Genomic DNA, 25178 nt, shown 5'->3' with positions numbered 1-25178 from the left:
CGGGTTGCATTGTAATATTAAAGTGATAGTAAATGTCTTTGGAAACCGTAGAAATTGATGCTACAAAGTCGCTAAATCTGCAACAGGAAGTTCTTAGCATTAAGGTTGTGGATTATGCCATGACTAAAATGGAAAAAAAAACATTGGTGCTTTGTATACTATACCAACAAACATTATCGGAAATATTACATACACAAGGCTTTAAATGTATTGTGTGATATATGAGAGTAAATTTAAAATCAACCCTCTACCATCAACTTAAGCATTCAAAATAAACTTGAAGTTCGCCTGATAACAGTTGAATTATCTTAAAAGCTGTATACAACAACTGTAAATATAAAAGATGTCACAATCTCAAAACCAGTAAAAAATATGTAAAAAAAAAGGAATTAAATTAACAAACACATATTTGAAAAAACCTTTCCAACCGATAAACCAAACAATAACAATATGGAACCGATACAATCGCATCAGATGCGTTTCGCATTTCTTCGAAACATCATCTAGCGTGAGAATTCAACTCCCTGGTGGCAATCTACGTTCACCATTTCGGGCTTGAAAAGAACAACCAACATCGGTAACTGCCAACCTCAGACGTTGACGTTGGCAAAAACCACCTTGAGGTGGAAGAGAGAGAGAGAGGAAGCAACTTCACATAGACACGCTACGCGGTGAAGAAATATTCAAGTCGGTCTGGTGTTTTTCCCGTATAACGATAGTGGTATGTTTTGCCATATGTTTGTTTCCCAGCGGGGGGAAAACTGTCAAACGCTTACGATGTGTGGTTTCATTTCGGAAGAGGCAATAGCAATCGAAATCGAACCATGCCTGATGATTCCTACTCTGCCCATTCACTCATGTGGGGCTGTAAATGAGTGCCAACCTTGGATGAAAATGATGGAAAGCTCCCGGAAGTAGAAATGGTCGTAACAAAAAATGAAAGGAAAAATACTGCGCTACAACAACAAAAAAGTGCGACCCCATCCAGATCCCATCATTCATTTCCGTTTGCTCCGTTTGTACGATGATCGATGGAACGACAAAGCGCTTCAGTCGCACACACAACAGAGTGGTAGAGTAGCTTCTGGAGTAGCTGTTTTTCTCATCCATACTACGAACTGGGTAGGCTGTTGGTGATGCATGGTAACGCTGTGGAAAACAACAAGCCACTCGAAATGGACCCCGCACCACAGAAGGTCGAAAACGTTGTGCCGAACCATCACTACAGATCACTCGATTCGGTGGAAATTCAACGGTGAGAGGATTTATTTTCCATTGCATTTGGTTTTGTTTCTCTGCTGTGGGTTGTGCTAGGTAGTTTGTGCTCAAAATGCTCAAAAAGTGGTTGTATTTTATGCTTATACCGTGATGAGGTGACAGATGGAACAGCCGATACTATCAGCTATTCCTCTTTTATTGATGAGGTTTTCTATTCTTATTTTTTTATTATCTTTCCAATAATTTCCAATAAGGCTTTATCGCTATAAAGTGTTGTAATTTTCGTTAAAAAAAAAGAAAAAGATTTTTATTACTAAACCAAAAAAAAGGAAAACAAAATCAACTTTCACTTCAATATTTCCAACGTCATAAATCGTTAATTGACCATTAAAATTCATCAAATTGTTATCCTCTCGAAACCTTTCCGAACCGAAAATGTCTTATATCCTCAAACGCGAATTGTCTGGTACACAATAATTCCCAAATTTCCACCCCCGGTCCATTGCTGATTTGTACGGGAATTAAATTCTTCCTTCCATTTCACTCGTGTATTGTTGTATCACAATCGCTGCAAAACACTTGCAAAGCATTCATCGCAGCATCGCATAGAACGGCAGTTCCAGGAAGCAGACACACAAGCGCAAAACGCTTGAACCGGCCACGAACCAGCCGAACAATCGCGATGCCACATTAGCATAACAATGCCCGGGTACGTGCAGTATGTTTGTTGATAATTTTCCGATTATCATCACAAGCTGTCTTTATGAAGAAATAATGTCAATATGATGGGTGGAAACGCTCGAACAGGCAGACTACACAGATCGTCCCCTAAGGGTGGTAACATTATTTTTCTATGCTCTATTGCTTGGTATCCATTCGAAAGGGCGGTAAAAGCACACACACAAATATGCATGTATAATACCCACGTATGTGGAAAATGTGGCAGACAAGCGGACAGCAATTCGCTAGATTTGGCAATACATTGGTTCGCTTCAGGGTAGGCTTGCGCTTTGTTATTGTTGTATTTATGGCGTTTTGTTTGCGGCTGGAAAGCGACTCGCATTTTATTCTGTTTAAATCGCAAAAAAAGAGTTTCAGTAAAGTGCTTAAATTTTTATTTTATTTGCTTTCACTTTATTGTATACCTTATCAGCAAAGTGTATTTGCAAACAAAACGCATCTTGCTTGATTAAAAAGAAAATATATTTTTCCACCACAAAAAAAAAAACACATGTACCTTATCCAATAAAATATTTTTCAAGGTTATGAGATTTTTCTGTTCACAACTAGGTAGGTACCTACCGACCAATGGAAAGTTTGGTGGTTTTCCTACCCACGTTGCGAGCTTTACAGCTGGCAGTAGCGTGAAAAATAAAAGGATCGTAGAAATCGTTGCTTTTTCTTTCATGCCTTGCAGGCAACAGAAAAACTTTTCCGTCGCTCCTTATTGCGGTTTGCTTCCGGATTTACGCCAACAAATATATTTGTATGTATGTGTGCGTGCGTGTTTGTGGGCTGCCCGTTGGGTGATTGGCTACATTGATGGAAAGGGTAGCTTGTGTTATGTTCGTACGAATAATATCAAACTGATTTTCCCGATTGATCGTATTTTACGCCTGTGTATGTGTGTGTGCGCGAATGTGGAATATTTTCCTTTCTTTCGAGATGGGAAAAAGTTGTGCTTGGAATAGGAAAAATTAAGGGAAAAGCGAAATCTATCACCTGCAGCTATATGTGTTGTGTGTGTGTGCCCTTTTCCTTCTGTATGCTGTATTGTTCTGTTTACTTGTCTATCTTCATTTGGTGTTTGTTATGCGATCTTTATGTTGTTGTGTGTGTGGTGCAAGTCTTCTCTTGAGTGAATCGATTGCAATCAGCAAGAAAAAAGCAACACGAGTGAAAGGATTTATTATTCCCGTACGTTTAATTGTAAATTACTGCCCCTCCAACAAATCAATCGAACAAGTACGTGAAAGCTTTAAATCATTTAGCAGTTATTAAGCAGTGCTGCTTGTGTCTGAATTAGATTTACAAACTTAAAAAAAATATTTGTGGCAAATAAATGATTCTGAATATTTAAGTATACATGAATTCATTTTTCCATTATATTTCTGACAAAGTAAAAGGTTTTATTCACCTACTTACGCATCCTAAACGATCAGTTAAGGGTTGACACGTATGCTGTTCCCTTTGGTTGAGAAACCACCCATAAACTTCGCGGTTAGTTGCTATCGGTTTCTTGCCCATTGATTCGGATCCAACTAAAGATAGCATTTTTATTGTGAGTTTATTTTTAACCCCTTCTTATCGAAGACAATAAGATTTCTTTTGCTCTCTATGGTAAACCTCGTCCGTCACCGCCGCCCTGCTTGAAACCTTCCAAACCCCGACATCCGTGCACACGGGGGAGTTCTTGTTGCACTGGTTAAATGGTATCACGTACCAGCATCGTGGCACTGGGGTTTTGATTTATGAAACGTGTATCTCAAGGGAAACAGCCAAACAAGGCCTCACCCGTTGCGGAGGTTTCGCCTTTTGCCATAACCTTTCCCGAGGCTGGGAATTGGTGAGTTCGTTTTCTTCACTTCGGCAAGCAGGAAATAAAATTGTGTGCTATGTCTCATTCACCACACCCTCGTGTGGTTTGTGTGTGTGTCCCCCCACGGGAAGGATGGTGGCGCAATGGTTTATTAAGACACTCCCTGACGGATGCAGCCTGGTGTTGACGGTGGTTGAATGTCTTGTGCAGAGTAAAGTTTAGAACGAGCATGCCTCGTGTAGAAAGTGGATCGTCCGTATCCTCCAAACGGGTCGGCACAGCGGCCATGTGTTTATCATATTCTTTATCTTCAACTCTGCAACTTTCGCGCCCCCGGCCCCCATTTACGCCTTCGGTGAAAATGCTCCATTTGTGGGCTAAATCGTGTGTGAAAGTTTCGCGCAATGTATTATTTAGCGGCCGACAAACGTCCTCCTTCCCGTACGGCGTTGCTCACCATGGGAAAAAGTTTTTTGACATATTAACTTGCCAAGTATCAGCTCTACTCTCATTAGGGTTCCCCTTTTGCGATTTATCCTACACTGCGGGAGAGTTTGTTAACGCCCTGTGACCGACCACTGCTGTACAGGTTTGGTGAGCTGTAAGGATATGGTGATATACGGGGAGGAGGTGTTTGTTTTGAAGTTAATTTTCAGTGGTGAAAAGTTTTCGAACCGCATTGAAATAATGTATTTTTCTTAAGCAATTCATTACGAGAAAAAGTTTCTCCAAAACAAAACAGCAGTAACAAAAAAAAACAGAGGCTAACAGGAAGGTTTTTGAGGTGAAATTATGCCGTAACCTCATTTGCGTCTGACAGGTGGATGAGCGATGAGATGGGAACATTTGAGTGGCATATTTTGCTAGGTAGCAAAATTACAAATTACAAGATAGGGCAAAATTCCCAACTGGTGCAACACAACCGTACGGATGCGAAACTGTCCCAGGCAGCGGAAATTTCATCATTCTAGAAATCATCGTTTTGTGATTGAAATTATGACAAATGTTGACGAGAGTTTCAATTTCCATTTTCCCGCCTGAGCGGGCAAGGTTGATAAACTATTAGGTGTTAGCAAAAGAGTTGTGTTATATTTTCTGTTTGTCCTAAAAACTTCTTGTGTAAATTTTGTTGTACTTAAAAAATTTTTTTTTTTTTGGGTACAAAATTGGCTTTTTTTTTATCATATGTGTGTTGATGTATTTGTCAATATTTTTTGTTTCTTATTCTGTTAAATAATGACTATGATGCGTCTGTGTAGCAATACGGCCAGGCCGTTTTTCATGAATAAAAAAATAACTGCACTGTGCACCAATCTTCGAGAGACGAAACAATGAAATAATAACAAAAAATTAAAGTTATTCGATTTTTAATCAAAAAAGACCAATCTTAACCTTTTTTGCTGAACATGCACTCACCTGAATGCTGGATCGGAAAATCCAAGCCAACAAGGATAAAGAAAACTAATGATAACAGAAGTCATATTTTTTCCATTAAATGAATACCATTGTCTTTACCAAAAACATATATAAATAGGTGCCAATTTGTAGTATCTGTTTTTCTAAACGTCCTGGCTGTGAAGGAATCATAAAACGTCATATTGTAATAAATAAATCAGACAAACAAATGGTAATATTTTATATGCAATAAATGTTATTCAAAGCTTGGACATCTTTATGAAAACATGAAACAATATATTCATACGACCTTATCACACAAAAAAATTCTTTTGTACGAACTAGACCATCATATGTGTAGAAAAAAAAATCATGATGGCTTGACTCCCACACCAATCTCCAACGGCATTAAATAATAATGTGAGATTTACTGGAATATGCCTTTTTAATTACCTTTTTTTGTGTGGCAAAAGTGAAATACAGATTCCCCACCAATTAAAACACGAAATCTCACTCTATTCAATTTCATTACTCAAACGATGAGTAAAACTCACTTGTCTACCTAATAAAACCTTAACCCCTGTGTCACCTTTCCAAATGGTCATTCTTGTACAGAGCCCTTATTTGCCGTAAGGGATTCTGCAGCTCCCATAGATGGTCCGATTACAATCACATAAAATAACATTAATTTAGTTACCATATACACTCACACAAACACACACACACATCCATAGAAGCTTAAAGGTACAGACAATTCCTTGCTCGAGTACGACATACCAGCTTCCTGGTAGGGTTTGGATGGTGACATTTTATCACGAACGGTGCCAAAAATGAGATTCCTTCTACACGAATCCTACCCACAAAGGAGCACCGTTCAAACGTGGCCGAGAATGCTCATGCTTACCGAAGTCCTTGGGAAGCAACCGATCGTTCCCTTGGGGGAATGGGGCAGGATTAAAATGAAAATGTTGTACCACCGTACGATAAATGTTTTGCTTCCGGGATTTGACCATTTGTGGAACCTTTGGCATGGGCGAATGCGACGGAATCGGATTTGTCGCCGGTGTTGCCAATCCAATTGCATACCGTACCGAGCTAGTCACCTAGTGCTGAGTGTTGGCATACCGGTGCGTCCTGCAGTTGGTGGCTTTCCTATAAGGCAGCTTCTTTATTTTATTTCCTTTTTTGCACACAACATCGTCACACCTTTTTTAGCCGTGATGATTGCACCGGGCCCTTAAGGTGTGTGTGTGTGTGTGGTTACTAGCAACTCGTGACCGTTCGGTCACAGGTACCCGTTGCACGAAACTATCTTCTTAAGCACAATTTAAAATGTGACACAAAAATGTGTCCACCAAAGGATCAAAGCCAAGGTCAGCGCACAGGGGCGAATTCGTTGGAACTGTTGAACGTGACGAAATCACGCCCAATGTAGCTGCAAATTGTCCTTACGTGATAGTCGACCTGGCTTAGTGTGGATTCGACTTTCGACTTTCGGATAGGGCACGGGAAGGAAAGCTACACGAAGCATAAGAATATAGCTGAGGGAGGTGTCAAAAAGTCAACCAGTCTGTCGTCGTCGTCGTCGTCGTCGTCGTCGTGGTCGTTGTGGTAGTGCTCATCACCCGTCATTGTCACCGGGCGGGAAATTGTACACCGTACATCAAAGACGTGTCGGAATTTGGATTCGAAAACTCCCGGACCTTGCTCGTACGGTTGCATTTAAGAAGCTTCCGGTGGTAGTCGTTTAGCGTCGGTACGGTTCGGACACCTCCAGAAGCCCGAAGCCCTTTCAGATACGAGTTGAAAGCTTGGAACATTTCTCACATGGAAAATTTGTGTGCAAGTAAATTATGCTCCGAACACCGGTGAAACCTCGTGTCAATGTTATTCCATGCGAAAGCTTTGTCTCCTGGAGTGGTTTGCAACACACGAGCAACCGTGCGCTTCAATGAAAATGCATGTTCCCTCCACTCTCCATGGGTGAAGGCCAAAAACCACCAACATAAGCATGATGACGCTTCCGGGGTTCCGATGTGTGGCTTGTTCGATTACACGCGACGATGAGCTGCTGAGCGAAGATTGCTCTAACCTTAATTTATCGTACCGTCTCATGTTTTATCTCATCAATTTTGAAGCGTTCAATTAGTGACCGTTATAAGCATGTGCTTTGCCAGCGCTGATACTTTGGTTAATGTCGTTTAAGCAAAATAATGGTTTTTGATGGCTAATGAACAAAAGGGCGGGAAGGTTGGTACGTGGTTTGTTACATTACAACCAAACCGAGGCAGGTTGATGAAGCGAATAACTATTTTAATAAGATTGTTCTGCTATAGTTTGTGTACCGTTGAAGCGTTCGTTGATACAATCCTGTGTGGACAATAAGCGTAATTATCGGGTGACTTGTTTAGATTGTATCGCTTCGATGAGGTTCAATGGGATTGTTTACAATCTCTTTATCATTTTAATCAAGTAAAGATATCAGTAACAAACATCAAATTAGCTTGATATCTGGAATGATATTTGAGCTTGATGAAAATAGATTCCTAGCAAGTAATGAAAGACCATTCTTTATTAAAATTAAAATCATGCACTAAAATTACTTTATATTTTTCCAGTTCATTTGAATTGTTGTGCAATTGTTTCTACTAGTGCTTTCTATAAAAAAGATAAATAATATGAAATCGATATGTATTGATTACGTTTGGGCGTTAATTAAAAAAGGTCAATTAGGTTATTAATCAAAATATAAACGCAATTTTGAATTAAAATTTGATAAGCTATGATTATTTTCGCTCTGTGGGATATCATATCAAAAATCAAATCAATTTCAACTTACCAAAATTAACTATGTGATAATTTTTTATCACTATAGCTTTAAAGAAAAATACGCAACCAGCTTGTTTGAAAAAGTTATTCTCTATTTACTTTATTTGAATTTTTTTAAATTAAATGTCCAATGAAATCATCTCGCGAGAAAACGCACATTATTTACACATTTAATTAAAAATAATTCTTTTTTTGTAAATTGGAAATTCCCGGAACCATGTCAATTGATTGATTTTAAATCGCAATCGGTGTGATGTTCCGATCAGATCTTATAATCTGCTGATGACGAACATAATTACTGCAATGGCGAGGGATTTTAATAAATAAATGGGTTGTTGAAAGACAAAAACAAAAACATTTTCATGATTTCCATACATCTGTAAATTGCTATCAGAAATTGATAGTTTTAAAATCGTTAAGTAATTCGTAATTATTTAATGTTTGACGTTATAAAAATAAATGCCGCAAACTCAATTTCTTATAGTGCCTCAAACAAAGGATATTAGACAAATCAATGTCTAAAGAAAAGTTCTTTTGACGGGTTTATCTTTCTTTTGAAATATAGGCATTGTAAAAATGGAGACGCTTGTTCTTCTTATGCAAGGCCGAAATAGATCTTTGTTTGAAGTTTCGGAATGTATCGCTCGTCTTATGTGGAGTTGTTAACGTCCCCTAGAAAATTGTATCGTTGCTTTAAGGACATTAAACAACATAAAAAGTTATTTCTTTTTTTTATTTATTTAAAAATAATGTCACTTATGGTACAGTGTGTACAATTTTTTACCGTTTCAATATATTATAAATATAAACTGTCTAGAACGACAAACTAATAAAATATTCCAGGAGTAAAGGAAGTATTTCAATTTCTTACGATCACTTACTTCTTTCCTGATGAACATAAGCGAACAAACTTCAGTCTTCCCAGTTCTCCAAACTGAACCGCACGTGGATAGCTGTCAGCTGGCGTGTCAATCAGCTAGCTCCGTACCACTGTAACACACCTGGCGAAAATGAACCATCCAGCAAACAAAACATGCTGCCATACCCAACAATTCCTTGCCCCCAAAAAAAAGCGTTCAGGGTTGGTGGAAAATTGTCAAGCGCCGCGAATCAACTTTCCTGTTCAGTGAACCTTTTTTTTTTTGCTTCTTCCTCCACTTGTTTCATATTTGCACACCGGAAGTACGCCTCAATGTGACCGTTATATTATATTTATGTGTGTGTGAGTATTTTTTCTGGTGGAATTTTTGTCAACGCATTTTGCCACCTTAACAAACTGGGCGATCCCCGGGAATCGACGCATTGGAGTGAGCTGTGATGGGTTAGGAATGGATGGGTCCGGTACACGTTGCCATTGTTCATAAATTAAACAGGCGAACCCTTTTTTGTTGTGCCATGCCTGTGCAAGAGAGAGATTTATCGTTCCGTATCTTGTTAACGATATGCTCCAGCAGTTGTGCTGGTATGAAAGGCGAACTCTCCCCCTGCAGGTTGGTATGACACCATCATTCACAATCACTCACCAATCTTCAGTGTTTGACGCTAACGGGTCAAAAGGATATTGGACCACCAGCGTTGTGTGAGTGTATGCGTACCGAACGTTGGTAGGTTTCGACGAAGTTTGGTAGACTGGGTGGAATCACCGCGGGCACCAGGCAAATTAGTTCTGAGAAGTACCCGTTTCGTACCGCTTTCTGGTTTCGTTGTCATGTGAACTCCGCTTTTTTTGGCTCACCCCCGCCACTTTTTTCCCGCTCGAGGGGAAAGCTCTTTTCTTTGAATTAGATTTTGACACTTTTCTTCTCGATTAACAGTGCGCCGGTAGGGTAAGGGTATCTTCCAAAAACACACCTTGATTGCTGTACACAAGCGACAGTGTTTGATGGAAATTATTTTAATTGGCTTTATTTTTGTTTGCCACTCAGTTCGATACACCGGAATTTATCGATACTGCCGTAGGGCATCGATACATGTCCAGATGGTGAGTGGGGTTGAATGAACCAGCATATTTTCTCATCGCCGTGTAATTAAAAGCAATCAATTCATCCAGCTGTTGGCCTGATTGAAGGGAGGAATAATGCTGAGCAACAAATAGTTTCAGCAGCTCCGATTCACCGAGCGCGTGGTGAGTTTATTTTCGGTACCGAATAATAAGTATGATGAAACTTTTCCACAAAAACACATTGTAGGTATTGTTTATTTCTGCAAATGAACTGTTGTGAAACCTTTCACCTTTTCGCAGTTAATTTCCCTGGAATTCTCTGGGATATAGATTTGATAGTGGCATACGGTTTTCACAATTTAATGTTTGTCGAATTTAATGTTTCATCAAATATATAAATGTATAAAAATTTAAGCAATAGAAACCTATTTTTTAGCAACGTTTCACTTAACCTATTGAAGAATAAGACTATCGTCACCATCGATACAATCACCAACGAGAAGGCAAAAGTTAAGCGCATGGGTATCAAGTGATTCTTACAAACGCATATATGTACATGATTTGCCTTGGGTTGTCTGCTTTTCAGCTGAACTTTTCCAACTTGCCTATCGCCTCCCACACGCCCAACATGGCCAATCCCTCCCAAAAAAAAAAACCATGAATGATGTGTAGATATGGTAAAACGATACCAAACCGATGCGGATCAAGTCGATTCGTTACTGTGTTGTTACAGGAACTAATTCTGCTTGCTTTAGCCACATAAGTGGCACACCGCAAAAGGAAGCGAAGGGTGTACGTTTTGTTGGAAAATTTTAGGGGCAAAAATCCTTTTTTCCGGGTAGCTCTGGGAAAGTTTTGAATACGGGCAAATAACTATGGGGCGTTGTAGTTGATTGTTGTCTTACACCTACTGAAAACAATACTTACGTTGGGCGATAGTATCATGTATGGTTTGTTAGGATGATGAAGGTCATTGGTTGTGGTAGTAACAGAGCCTTGGGTTTTTAAGGGTCATTGCTTTGATTGACTTGTTGGCCCTTTGCACCTTATCTATGTTTTTACTGTACTGTGAGGTTGTAAAGCTTCTTAAAGAGTGATAACACTTAAACATTCGAATGACGAACATTACACTACGAGCTGCTAGAGAATGATTACAGTGAAGAATTATATTATTCACTGCAAGAACATCACTCTTAGAGAGATTTTATTAAGTGAAGAGGTACAATTGGAAGCAGCTAAAGTCAGTAATGTCAAAACTAATGTTTGGTAGCTGGCAGGTTTGATGGGGCCGGATTGGTGAAATGCTGTTTTAGCCGATTGATCCGAGTGATTTGGAGTCTGCTTGAAATGTAATTCGAATTTCATATAACCAAAGATTCAGGGACAGAATCGATTACTTTCGCGTTAAAATAACCAGAGCCGAGGTTATAAGATTAGAGAGGAGTTATAATTTCAATACAAGAATAAATATTACGTCTATTTCCAGTATTTCAGCAAATTAACAAACAGCATAATTGTGTAGGTCAATAACACACAATTGATATTGAGCTTTTGAGCAACAATTGTGTTTCTTTTGAAGATCATATCTGTCAATTTTAATCATGGGGCACTTTTGGAAGAACTTGGCTTTTTTATTTTTTGAAGAACTTAGCTGTTTACAATGTGTTTCACATGTCTGATCCAGAATTTTGTAAAGTTTACATTAATTCATAAGTAACCATTCAACACTTTACAGAGTTCCCATAGACAGCTAATTTGTGAAATATGCCCCAAAAATAGAAAAGATTCCACAACAACCTTTACGCATTACAACTTTAACATGAAAAGAATCTAAAAATGGGTCACAACTTTCTCATTTGAACACGTAACTCTGTAATGTTCCATTAGCAATCCATATCTGAAGGAGCAACTGCAGCGATTTAAAAATATGTCACCTCCCGGTACAAGCTCGTCTAAACTTGGCTCAAACTTTCATTACAACATTTTTCGCATATTTCGTATCTCCCATCAATCTCACTTCCTTAAGCACCAGGGCAGAGCAGAAGAAGAAGAAGAAGAAACTCCCAAAAAAGCTATTTTTATTGAAACATTCCTTTGCTACGTAAACCTCACACCCTAACGGCATCAGCTGTTGGTGCCGTTTGTTTATTAATTTTCCGCTAAATTACAACACATGTCCTTTCCGGTGTATTTCGCTTTTTGGGCCAAAAGCTTCGTGACCCCTTTTCATACAGCGACAGGGTGGACAAATGGTATTGGAGAGGGGGGAGGCAACCAAAAACCGGCATGAGATGGATGAGCACAGGGAAAAGAAAAAAAGAACTTTTGTCACCCCAAAGCTGTTTCGCAGCATGTCCTTCGAGTGTCCTTAGCCGTTCGGAGAACATAATCCAATCCGGTCCATCCAGGACGACGTGACAGTATACGCGCATCGTCGTACATTTTTCGGGCGAACGCGGGAAGGGGAATGAACGCTGAAGAATGAAGCAAAACGTTAAACAATAGCATAAGACGCTCAGTAAAACACAATTCTTCTGTGACGAAGTCGGTGGAAACGGTGAAGGTGCCATAGGCCAATGGAATCTCATTAGGAGGAGAAAAAAAAACTTTGCCCAAAGCGATGAAACACAAAAACAAAACACAACAACAAAAAAACGCCATTCGTTCGAACCAAACGGTGGCAGATCGATCATTTCAGCATTCCAATTATTTACGATTTCGTCCTACGCGGATCCTATTTATGTATTTTTTTTGTGTATGCGGAACACACTTCATGGTGAGTGGTGAAGTGGTGAAACGGGAACCAATGGGAGGTCAACATAAGTTCAGCATAACTTGAATGCTGTTGGCCGTGTTGGGCTGAATGGCCGTTTTTAACGGGAAGCAAAACGTTAAGCAACTTCCAACCCAGCATTATGAATAAGCGGAGTTTATATGAGCGTGTGCGTGTGCTTGACTTTTATGCCAAGTTTGGGCTTGTTTTTGTATTTTTCGAGGGAATGTTTGTCATTTGATGGGTTTGGTTCCGCTGGCCAATGTAACTTAATGTCGATTTTTGATGGATTGCTTTTTTGAACAAAAAAACAGAGAGAGAGAGAGAACGTCCTCCACCCCAAAAATTGTTGCAATGTTTTTGGCAACATTCCGCGATGGGTGAATTCGGTAAGCGGTCTAGAAAAGTTCGAATCGTATCATTATGATGGCTGTGGTCAGGTCCCGTTCGATGGTGAATAGATCGTTGTTGTTATTTTTTTTTTCACTGAAGGAATTACTTTGAAAATTGTTGGACGCCGTTTTTAATCGATAAAAGATGTTACGGGTTCGTGGACTAATCTTACGGCTAGCGGGACAAAGTTTACAACCAAAATGCTCAAATATTGTTGTTTTGAGTAAGTTTTTAATTTAGATCTACAGAGAGATATCCGGACTTCTTGACATTTTATTTTTATTTTTAAATTTTTATTATTTTTATCACCACTCGATGGGAAAATGCAAATAACTTGACGTTCGAACAATTCTTTTAACCACAAAAAACGTATATATTTACATTCATACAACAACAAGAAAACAGTTGCTGAAAGTTGTTGTATTTTTACACATGTTTATGGTAATCATACTCTGGCTAAAACAATTAGTGCGATGTTGTTATTGAGATTTTGAGACAAATAAGTCTCTTTAGTTTCTGGTGAGAAAGGAAGAGCTGAAGAAAGGAAGACTAGGAAAGGGAAGGGGTTGCGAGTTCATTATATCGGGACTTTCGCCGGCGGCAAGGCGGAACAGCCCCTCCCGTACACAGTCCCATTATCCATGGTGGGACCCGCCCAAGACAGAATAGAGCGTCAGGCTGCAGCCGTGTACTACGCAGGTGACCGTTGTAGGGTAACTTGGTCCGTTTATTAGTGCGATGTGATTTGCACGGTTTAAATGAGATAATATTGAGTTGAAAGACGAAGAACGTGTACGGCGCCCCCCGAAAATTTGAGGATGGACAGCTAGAAGAGATACTCGATGATAATGTTGTACAAACACACCAAGAACTCGCAAAGATACTTGGAGTATCTCAGAACTATCTCAGCAAGTTATTTCTTCCAAACCAAAAGATTATGCTGTTTATTTAGTGAGAACAAAAATGTGTGGTCTATTATGAACCAATACTCATATATCATAGATCTTTGTTTAGAAAGAGATTATGGCTTAGTAGATCACAGGGAGTGAAGGAAGTACACCTCAGCGGGCAGCAGACAGGGTCTCTTAAGTCCTGCCAGTAGCTGGTACTATACTGCAGAAGCAAACAGATTCAATGTGGCTCGTCTACAGCAGCGAAGTACTCGCGTCGAAAGGGAACGTACTGAGGCTGGTGCAATCCTACAGTAGTAAACTGTTGAGATTTTTGTACTCCTCTGGGGTACTCCTAAAGGCTGTACGGCACCAAAGTAGCCAAAGTAGCTCGTTAGCCCAAACAGCAAACAATCTCTTCTTGGCTTTAACGACCTTATAGGTCACGCCGGCCATTTCTGGCTTACTAGACTTATTTTTACCACGTAGCCGGATAGTCAGTCCTTGCTACGGGGTGACGGTCCGGATGGGATTTGAACCCGGCCCGGCCGTGTGGACTGGCGCCGTTTATCACATGCTCCACCGGGAAGCCCCTAAGCAAACAATGGCGATCGTAAATTACACGCCAAATGAGCAAACCAGGTTGTCATTGCTCGGCGCCTAGACGAGCCTTATCTGTCGACACCAACACTCTGATGTAATACTCTAGTTGGTGATCTCGGAGGTATTGTTGAATGTCTGAGGTGGTTAAATCGAGTAAGAATCCGGTAGACAACCCAGGGGGTGGTCCCGTTGTTTATCAACATAACTGGGTCCCTATGACAGGTTTCCACCCTGGTTTAAAAAATGCTTAGCATTTGAATTCTTATTACTAACTGTTCTGGCTGACCAGAAGAGACCATCTCCAATCAAGATGAAGTCAAAACATGAAGTGATGCATGGATGGAACTCGATGCTTTTTAATTGAGAATGGATCTATAAGGGATATTTTAAAATATTAAACTAAGTTATAATACAAAACAGCTCCAAATCACTCAAAGCACTTCTAAATCAACAAGCACAATACAGTGAATTGATAACGACTGAATAAATTTGTTTACAGCTCAAATATTTGCTCCACAATTCCATTGATTGCGAAGGCGTAAATCATCCCAAAACAATAATCCCCCTTGCAAATTTATCATATCTTAACGAAGTAATTAAACTTTTCGCCGACCGAAACTTCCTGACTGTTCTGATTACTGTTCTACGTTCACATCATCACTATCATCGATGCAATTGATCAGTGGCCGCTCAATATCATTTTGCTGTACAAAAGTAAGCAGCCACAGTACAATTTTGCACAAACTCCCCACCCTCCATCCAACCCATCGGAAAACTTTAATTACAATTCAAGCCGTGGACATGCTGACAGGCCGCAGCGAATTGCATGCGGAAATCTAATTGCTGACTCGAGAAACAAAACCCTTCCCGGTCATGATCTAGCCAAGCCCCGGCACGACATCGGTCAGATCATCGTTTGCGACAGCTCGGGTGCTAGCGTCCATCATCCTGACCTCCTCCGGGTAGGGCAAATTATAGTTCCGGGAAAGTTTTACAATTACGCCCGCATCGAGTTATGCTGTTCGAAGCGGTCCACGTACCAAAAAACCGTTCCCGTACTTCTGTGCGCTTTCAACGGAACCAATGATGCAAAGCTCTAAGAATCGTCTCAGGCACGGTCGGCACGACTTGCCGGTATAGAGAAAAAAAAAGAACAAACCACACCAGGGACTGGATGGGTAAGCAATATTTAGTCCAAAGCTGCTGACATACCGGCTCGCTGACTATTCGCACATTTCGTACAAGAATGACTTTTGTCTGTGGAACTGTTTTCTGTCGACCCGCACGCGAACCGTTCCTTACCGTGCTCATCCACCGAACTTAACGCCGACCAGCATTAGTTCGGCAATGAATGATTTATTAAATTTTGGAAATAATTTGATCCATCTCTTATTCCATTTCGGATTGTCGAAGATCAAAGCTTTCCATCACATAACGGTGCCGGGACGTGTTTTTTCCATTTTGTGAACTAAGTTAGGGGCTAGCGAAATGGGACCGGCATAAAAATGAGAAATAAGCGTGTCAGCCCGTCACCGATCAATATTGGATAGAAGCACACCCAAGACTGGCTAGTAGTGGCTTCCGCTGTCGATGGGTCCAGTCTCTTTTTGTGAGCAGCTTTGATTGGCATCTATTGCGGTTTGTTTGGTAGGAAGCCATTGGTTTGGAATCGGGAAGCTGTCATAAATCGTGTTCCGTGGAAAATAAAACCACCTTTGCGCGAACTGAAACGTACGAATGTGTTCCGACGTTATGACTCCCGGTGCAAAAATCGTCTTTCTATTTTCGTTTTGCATCATTGAGTTGGAAACGGCAGTACGTTACATGCGATATGCATAACGAAAAACAATGATACGTTGGTGGAAGTGAATGACGATTTGTAAGTGGAAACAGAAGTGATCTGTTTTCTGCGTCACCATTGAGCCATGTGAAGTGTAGCGTGAAACTGTTTTTGAATAGCAATACAGTGAAGCATGCCGAAAGCATATTGGATGTAGTAAAATGATTGAAATAATTTTCATATAATACATTTTTATTATGATTAATTCTTAATCCACTGAACATGAAAGGAAAGGTTATTCAGAAAAATTAGCTATATGTAATTGTTGTTTGTTCCGTTAATTATATTTTAAAATGTGCAAAAAAGAAATAATTTTCTTGTTAAAAAAACTCAAAAAACAAGTATGAAACATAAAATAAATCATTGAAAAGGTCTGAATTGAGTAGTGACACAGGTTACCAAATATCATTTGGACCGTCCTCACACAGCAAGGGATGACTATCGGGATATATGTGAATAAAGCCACTGAAAGCCAGAAATGGTAAGAAACAAGATCTCAATTGATGTGGTGGTGTAACAGAACAAGAAAAAATATTTAAATTTAAATTTATTTTCGATAGCTATTGATGATGGAGGCGCCCAGTCCTTTTTTTTCGCAGCATGCGCGATCTCACTTGATGGCTATGAAACGAAACAGATAACGGCCTCTATGTTTATATACAAAAACCATCTGTAGTCAAACAAAAATTGACGTTTTTAGAGGGCTTTCATTTAGCCGCTGTGAAAAATAACGAATTTGCGGAACCCATTGACATTTCGTTGCGGTTAAGAAACAAAACAACTTAATACTATGAGAAAACAAAGAGAATATCTGGTGAACATGTTATATTCTGTGTACCGATTTGAAAAACGTGGTTTCGTGAAAAATGTATTTGAAAATTGTACATTGTATCCGTTTTTTCCATGTGCTGACTGTGTGGGGAAATAATGGGAAATTCTAAGTAAAACAATCTGATTAATATGAAATAATTCTTATAAACCTCCTGTCCTATCCTGTCCTCTTTGTTTAATATACACTCGAAGCACTACAAAAACTATGCCCAAAACGTGCTCCACAAAAATCATCTTCGACACCAAAAGAAAAGCCAATCTTTCGCCATTGCATTCTCCGAAACAGTCGCACGCAATGACCTGTTCGTGGAAAAACGCTTCTCAAGAAAATTGCTTCTTGCATGCAGCCCCAACTGCCACGGTCGGATGACAGATTACATCTGCATGTTGGTACCGGGTGTGGGAAAGGGGATGAGTTTTCCACTAGTTTTCCACTCCCATACCGCCTACTTACGCTTCCCGGTCACGTGATAAAGCTCGAATTGCTGTTCACGCCGGGCCCACTGTAAACCTACTGGTGTTGGGATTGTTTTTTTTCTCTCCTCACGTTTCCTTTCATTTACCATTGCCAAAAGCTTCAACAGCTGAACCTCGAAAAAAAACAATATTAGAATGATTGATGATTGTCATTGGCGTTTAATTTCGTTAAACGTGTACCGTAGGGCGTGCGGTTTTTTCCTTCTATACTCCAAATACCTTCACCCCCTATTTTGGTTAAGCGTTCTTCGGGTGCAATGTAACGAAAATGAAATGCTTTCCCCGTACGAACTGTAACACAAATTCAATCATAAAATGAATGGACGAAATGAAATCTCTCCGGTGCTGAAGAATGTGGCAAAATGAACGTCAGAACGATCTTCTAACAATGCGTAATTTTTGGCAACGTTGAGACGCGTTCGTGTCAATGGGGGGAAGATTTGTGCTTTCTCGCGTGCAGCACACGCACATACTTAAACAGCGTGTTTTAGTTTTCATGGAATCATCCCTGAAAGCCGATGCTTTCTTTTTCGGTCAATTTCGTTCTTACATAGGCAATGCTTTTTTTTTTGCTCTCCCTGTTTGGGTCTATTTGTTTCTTGTTTTTTTTTCGTTTTTGTTCTCCCAAGCTATTTACATTGCAAACCCGGTCCGCGACATGATGTGGCGGCGCACACAAAGATACACAGCCCCGTGCTGATCCAATTTGCGTGCGTAATTGAATTTTGCTTTTTGAAATTATTTCCTCACTTTAATTTACACAATGTTATCGAGCCATCCTGCCACACCGCCCAGAGTGGTGGCAGTGACATTGGCGTTTTTTTTTTATCTGCGACCGAAGAACGTGTACGAGGGGGTCGCTTTTCCCGCGCGACATTTCAACGGCGTTGTGCCGAACGTGCTGATGAAACGAGACGCCGATGGTAAGCCCTTTCGTCGGGCGCTTTCTTTGTCCGCGCTGAAGCCTTGTCCTTTGATTGACACTAATCCAATGATGGAGCTATCGAGGAAAGATTGGTCATCTTTCAGCGAACTGAAGGCGGTTAGTGTCATTGAGATTTTATGTTATCGGAGCTGTTGCTACATTCAGGCGGTTGGTGGGATTATGGCAAAGTCAAGAGTTTATTACACTTTGTTGATATTTTGTATTTAAGTGGCTTAGACAAACAAATTCTTTAAGATGCAAGCTTAATGATTTATTGCTTCCTTTCGGCCGGAGTGATATGGAATCTTTTTTGAGCATGGCTGATTATTTTAGTATACATTAACTGTGCTGTCGTGTAGTTTCAAGGGAAAAAAGGATATTTGATGTCAAAACAAATGCACAAAAATAATAAAACATGATTAAGTTCCCAAAACTTTAACTATACTCAACACTTAAATTCATATGTAATTTTTGATGGTCATTTTATTTGTCTAAATTTAGTTCACATAAGATTTTAAGACCAGTTGCCTTAAAGTTCTTAATTTTATGAACGATAATTAATATGATAACGTATCAGACAAACAAAACAAATTTAAATTTTTATTTTTAATACCATTTGAGAACATTTCGGTTCCTCTATCTCTCTCATTCTCTTTGCCATTATTTAATTTTATGTTATTTCTTTAATTTATTGTATTTGTTTAAACTTTCGCTCAATACCCCTTATACGATCATTTCTTTTTTTTCTCCCAGGGGTGTTGCGGTTGACGATCAGGGTTACATCTGTGTGGCCGATTCGGGCAACAACCGCATCCAGATCTTCCATCCGGACGGTAGCTTCCTGCGTGCGTTCGGTTCCTGGGGTTCCGGTGATGCGGAATTCAAGGGACTCGAGGGTGTCGCGATCATGTCGAACGGTAACATACTGGTGTGCGATCGCGAGAACCATCGTGTGCAGGTGTTTTAGAGCCACTGTTGAAGGTAAGCATGCTAACGGTGAATAAATTTTCGTCCCATATTAATTGTTTGTTTTGTTTATTTCTTCTTTTCTATAGACGTTTAATAGAAACGCACCAACAGTGGTACCGTGCACTGAGCACTAGCTTTTTAAGTGTGGATGGTTCTTATCGGTTATGTTATTCTCTCTAACAAGGTTACCTCGACCGATATGTATATCACCTGCTTCACCTTTTTCAACTGTCCCAACATAGCCAAACAGCAAGACCATTTTTTCTCTTCCATCGGTACGCCGTTCATATAAATCCTTCGCAGGATGACATTCATTTTTGTCTCCATTTTAACCGCATACATCTCATTAAATACACAAAGAAAAAAAATGGCCCGTAAAGAAGAATTGTAATACGCCAAATCGCTCGCTAGTTTTTATGTAAAGCAGACGACTTTAGTGTAATGGTAGGCTGCCTATTCGGCATGGGTCACTTACCGTTACTGCATTGCCTTTTGCTAGATAGTTAGATGGAATAAAAGTGTTTTTTTGTCTGGAGTTTTCATTGCGACCGCGTACTTTCATACATTTTAATTCACGCACGAGTGGAAAAGGAATCAAGTAAAATGTTGGGAACGAAATCAATACCCGTTGTGATCGGTATTATATCATCTCGATAGCAGGCTGCCGCACCACAACAATCTGCATCCGAAATTCAATATTGCAAAACCGATTGGTGGAATGTTTTTCGGTGGTCGCTATCGCAGAAATTGCTCCGAGCGATGTTTGCGCTAGATTACTTTTATCTCGATGCTTTTTCTACGATGCGTTCCAGTTTTGTCGGTAACGGCGCGGTAACGCTTTACGCTTGATATACGATTTCTGCACTGCCGCAGGATAAGCGGTTTATATTGGATGTTTCGAGTTGACCACAGTTCGGGTTTTTGGGTTTACGCGGAAAAAACGGCTCCCACGTCGCAAAAGTCAATACGATTGGATTGCCAATAAAAATGCAATTACAAATAACAGCCGCAATATAATGGGGAGGAGAAAAAAAACAATGTCAGGTGGAAACAAGGCTTCTTCGACGGATTGATTTGTTCATATCAATATGCCATGTTTGTATTACACTGGAAAGCGAACGTTGATTGATATTGTTTTCAATCAATGAAAAATTTAAGTAATACAAATCATTTGAAACGTACATCGGTAGTGAAAACTATGCTTCGTTTTATAGCACGAATGTTGTTCTATGTCCCAAACTTCGAGAAAAGTACCTACATAAAGTTTCACCGGTTGTAGCCATTAATAGATCACATTTAAAATGATTTCATACTATTCCCGTCGTGCAATTACTCGGCTACGTACCTGTCCGAAAAGAGGAACGAGAAATTAATCAACTAACCTCTTGCAGCCCAGAATCCGGCACCGGTATTATCGCTGCATTCGTCAAAGACTTTTGTTCGGGTACAGGCAACAGTACCTCCCCAAAATGAAATCGTTGAAAAGCAACTGGCAACAGTGAACTTTTCATCAGCATACCATCGTATTAGAGCAAGGTAAGGAATTCAGCATTTGTATGGAAAGCATGTTTAATTTTGAAAAGTGCAACATTCCGGGAATTCTATTTGATTTCTACAATTCGTACGCTTCCATCCGCATTACGTGCGGATGCAAAAAACCCGTACACTTTGCAAACCGGCATCCAAATGCCTTCGGAAGGTGCCTGTGATACACGGTATGACTTTCGACTGAAACTCTGCACACCTGTCCCTGTCGACAGATCTGTGACTTTGGGATGTGGCGAATTCGTACCGTGCAGTAAAATTTCCTTTGTAGATTACCGTACAAGCGGAAAAACCTGCCACGAATACGTTTGCTGCCATTTGTTTGGTTTCTGTCGGTTGCTGTCTTGTTTGTTGAGACGTTTTGTGGTAAATATAAATAGCAGCATTCAAAAGGAGCAACATTTTCTAAGCAAGTAGCTACATTTTTGGTCACATTTTAATCTAAACCGATGCTAACGATCTCCGCTACCGGTTTTGGAGCTTCCGTGCTGTGGATATGAGCGTGTGTGTGTGCAACTATGCTTTGGACAATACTTGGTGCAGTCAACTGTTTCGTTGAAAAGTGAGCTATAAAAAGAATGCTGAGTTTGCAAGATTTTATGCTCAAAATAACGCATACTGTAATGCGCATTGCATAGCATCAGGGGCATATGCTACCGAGCATGCGTTGCATGAGTTACTGATCGATCATTATTCATTATATTCTAACTTGCAATTGCTTTCAGTTACCCTGTCACTAAACGCTTAGCAATTGCCGCGTTTGCGAACGCGATTTAAATTTTTTTTGCAAGACTTCATATAAAAAAATTTTACAAAAAATCGCTATACGTGTATTTTTAACAAAAAATCGCTATTCGAAGCGCGATTTGACGCCATGACAGGTTTCCGAAATGGCGGCCAGTCAAATAATGCTTTACATAAAAAAAAATTAAAAAAAATCAAACAATTCGATAATTTTGTAAGGCTATAGCCTTAGTTTTTTTTGGGAAAATGAGCAAAATTTAAAAGTTGATGTATTTTAATGCGAATTTGTTGAAATAAGTTTCTTCTCACTCAAATAATGATTTAAATATAAAAAGATTAAAAAATTATAAAAAAATAAAAAAAAATTTGATAATTTATTAAGGCTATAGAATATGGGAAATTTTATAAATTGATTTATTTAAATGCGAATTTGTTGAAATAAGTTTCTTTTCACTCAAATAATTCTTTAAGTAAAAAAAAAGAATAAAAAATAATAGAATTTAAAGAAAAATTATACACTTAAAAATCTCCTAAGGCCTTTGCCGTTTTTGAGTAATTTAGCAAAAATTTCTAAATTGATGTATTTTTATGCGAATTTGTTGAAATACGTAACACCTATATAAAAGTATATCTTATAGACAAAGAGTGAGTCATATGATAAATTAAGCTTGCAAATTAACATGTTTAACCAAAGCTCATATAGCTTTCCTTCATCATTGTTAATGGTGTGGCTTTAGTGGTGCTCGGTTACTGGCTTTAACGTGTGATTAGAGCAATATTTTGAAGAATCTTAAAGAAAAAGTTAGTGAGTCCCCAAAATATGACGATTTAGACTTTACAGGAGTGTTACTAGTGCTTCTTTCACTATTTGATATAAGACAAACTTACGCTCTCTGGAATATTGCATGCCTCAAAATTGATGGAATGGTTCTGTTCCATCTGACAAAAAGGAGACAAAAATTGACTAGCTGATACAGAATGTTTTATCCTGAATATGTTTCCTCTCGTCAATGTTGTATAATATCACGACTTTGAACATTCACAAACTTGATCATGATGGCTAGTTTTGTGAAAGATGGTGCGTCTAAATTGATTGAGAAATATTCATCTTCGTCCCCAAATTTAGATATGTTGCCGGAATGTCTGAGAAATTCCGTGGTTTTGAGGCTCAAACAATTCTGGAAACCAATTTTCAGAATTCCGTTTTCCACACTCTCCTTGAATCCCTTATACGTTTTGTTTTGGATTTGATGTAAATTAACGTCTCTCTCGTCTGCTTAACGTATCGTTAAAAAATCAAATAATAACTTGCTTTTTTCCTGATTTTGTTTTTCTCTTTTGATTTATCAGTCACATGGTTGTGAAATTCTTTATTTAAAATATTAACCATATCATTCTACAATTTTCATACCAAGTGCTAAGTGTAAGGCATACCAATTTCCATCCCCCAAATTGAACAGCACATCCATGCTGACTGATTCTACGCTGATTACGTTTACGTTCTCTGCTCTCACAGCGTTTACCAATTAGGGTTCGAATCTGAAGAGTGCATTGCATTGATCGTTTGTACAAATAAATTGCAGCAAAGTATGAGCGCACGAGTGCCATAAAGCACGGTACCTATTGAGCAACGATTAATGAGCCACATAAAGGTGCATTTTTTAACATTGCGCTATCGTTCATCATTTCTTTTTCAGATTAAAATGTTTATTCAAAATTAGTTACTAGCAGCAAAATATGACTCTTTGGGGTGGGCTACTTTTAGCTTGTTATTTCAGTTTCGATGAAGCAACTTACTATTTTTGCATTTTACCCATCATAATCACACTCTATTCTGGAAAGAAAAGAATGAATATTTCAGTCATCACCGTTTCGATCGCTAACGAACGGCCATTCCATGTTGATTGTACTGTTGCATTAGTTGCGATCTGTTTTAAGTAACGTATTTTTCTCTAACTAAAAGCCTGTCCTGAGCGAGTGAAGAAATCTCTCGGAATTACTATAATTATAGCAAACCGTTTTGCTAACATAAAAGACTATTTTTTTCGCTTATTCCATGGTAAAAAAAACGCGAACAAATCAAGGCTAATAGCTCATTCCTTCCAGCTTGATGTTCCTGCTACTTTGTTCCTGCACGGCAAATTGGAAGTGGCCCTTGATGAATGGTGTCGAAAAAGGGGGGTGCATAGACGCAAGAGAACAATCAGTTTCCGATCGATTTCTGGCTTCTGCCTCTGGTTGGCGATAAATAGCTTACACTTCGGGTGTAAGAACGAACCGAAAGAAATCAACAAGGATGCAATTGTGCGAAACGGACATGGTGCAATTGCAGGCCCCATGATGCAGGCAACTATCGTTACGCAAAAAAAAAATTGGCTGAAATAAAGTGTAGCGCCCATCACCATTAAGGATATGGTTTAAAGGTTCACTCGAGAGAACAAAAAATGCTTCTTCTTTGTGCTTACAGGAAAAAAGGTGCTTTTTTCACTGCATTTTTCTCTCACGCTACGTCAAAAAGTTTGGCAAAATTTGGAACAAAACCAAAAAAAAAACTAGGAAGAAAAGTTTGGCGTGCAGCATTGCACTAAGGGTAATAAAAATTGAAAATGGAAGTGGAAATTCTTGTTTTTTTTTTTACAAAAAAAAACTACCCTTGAAGAGAATGGCAAAGGAGCACATTGAAATGAGCTGTAGCAAAAAAAAAGCTCCACCCAAATGGACGAGTGTATTCGAAATATGCAACGCTTATGGAGAAAGCGAGTGAAGATAAATTGCACTCCCTCGCTCGCCAGCCTGATTCATCGTACTTGATAGATCCGTGATGGGCAAGGAAGAAAGAAGAGAGAAAAAAAATCAAGAACAATTGAGAATGAGTTTTGTAATGGTTTGAAAAGCACAAAACACTTCAGACGAGACGCTGCTTGTTATTGTTGTTTCTGCTGCTGCTGCTGCTGTTAATGTTATTGTTGGATGCAACGGTCGTTTGCAACGGCGAGCGATCGACTCCAAGCTTAAGCATGATTGGTATTTGATTGAGGGGAAAAATGAAAGTAAGCGGAAGGGCGTACGTGGCCGATAAAACATGGAAAAAAGCACTTTCCGCATACGCCTGTCAGACAAAATGCAAAACTTATCCATCGATCGTACCGAGCGGAAAAAAGCGAACCTCGTTAACCGAAGTGGAGCACTGGAGAGAAAAAAATCCTGCCCCCTTTTTGAAGTCCCCCCGAAAACCCAAGCACACAAGTACAAGAACGTGACGCCG

The 25178-nt window shown here is 39.4% G+C and overlaps 1 protein-coding gene across 3 annotated transcripts in view; it reads left to right on the top strand.

Moving 5' to 3' along the window:
- The window catches only part of LOC125767569 (RING finger protein nhl-1), a 51728-nt gene extending 31562 nt beyond the window's left edge, over positions 1-20166 (top strand). For all 3 annotated transcript variants that reach the window (XM_049434281.1, XM_049434279.1, XM_049434280.1), the window contains 2 exons: positions 19409-19636; positions 19711-20166. In XM_049434281.1, the coding sequence (XP_049290238.1) occupies positions 19409-19622 (214 nt within the window). In that variant the 3' untranslated portion in view covers positions 19623-19636; positions 19711-20166. The remainder of the gene's footprint in view (positions 1-19408; positions 19637-19710) is intronic.
- Positions 20167-25178: the final 5012 nt, after the last annotated feature.

The sequence above is a fragment of the Anopheles funestus genome, chromosome 3RL (genome assembly GCF_943734845.2).
Source record: "Anopheles funestus chromosome 3RL, idAnoFuneDA-416_04, whole genome shotgun sequence".
Classification (NCBI taxonomy): Eukaryota; Metazoa; Arthropoda; class Insecta; order Diptera; family Culicidae; genus Anopheles; species Anopheles funestus.
This window is presented reverse-complemented; position numbering and strand designations above follow the sequence as displayed.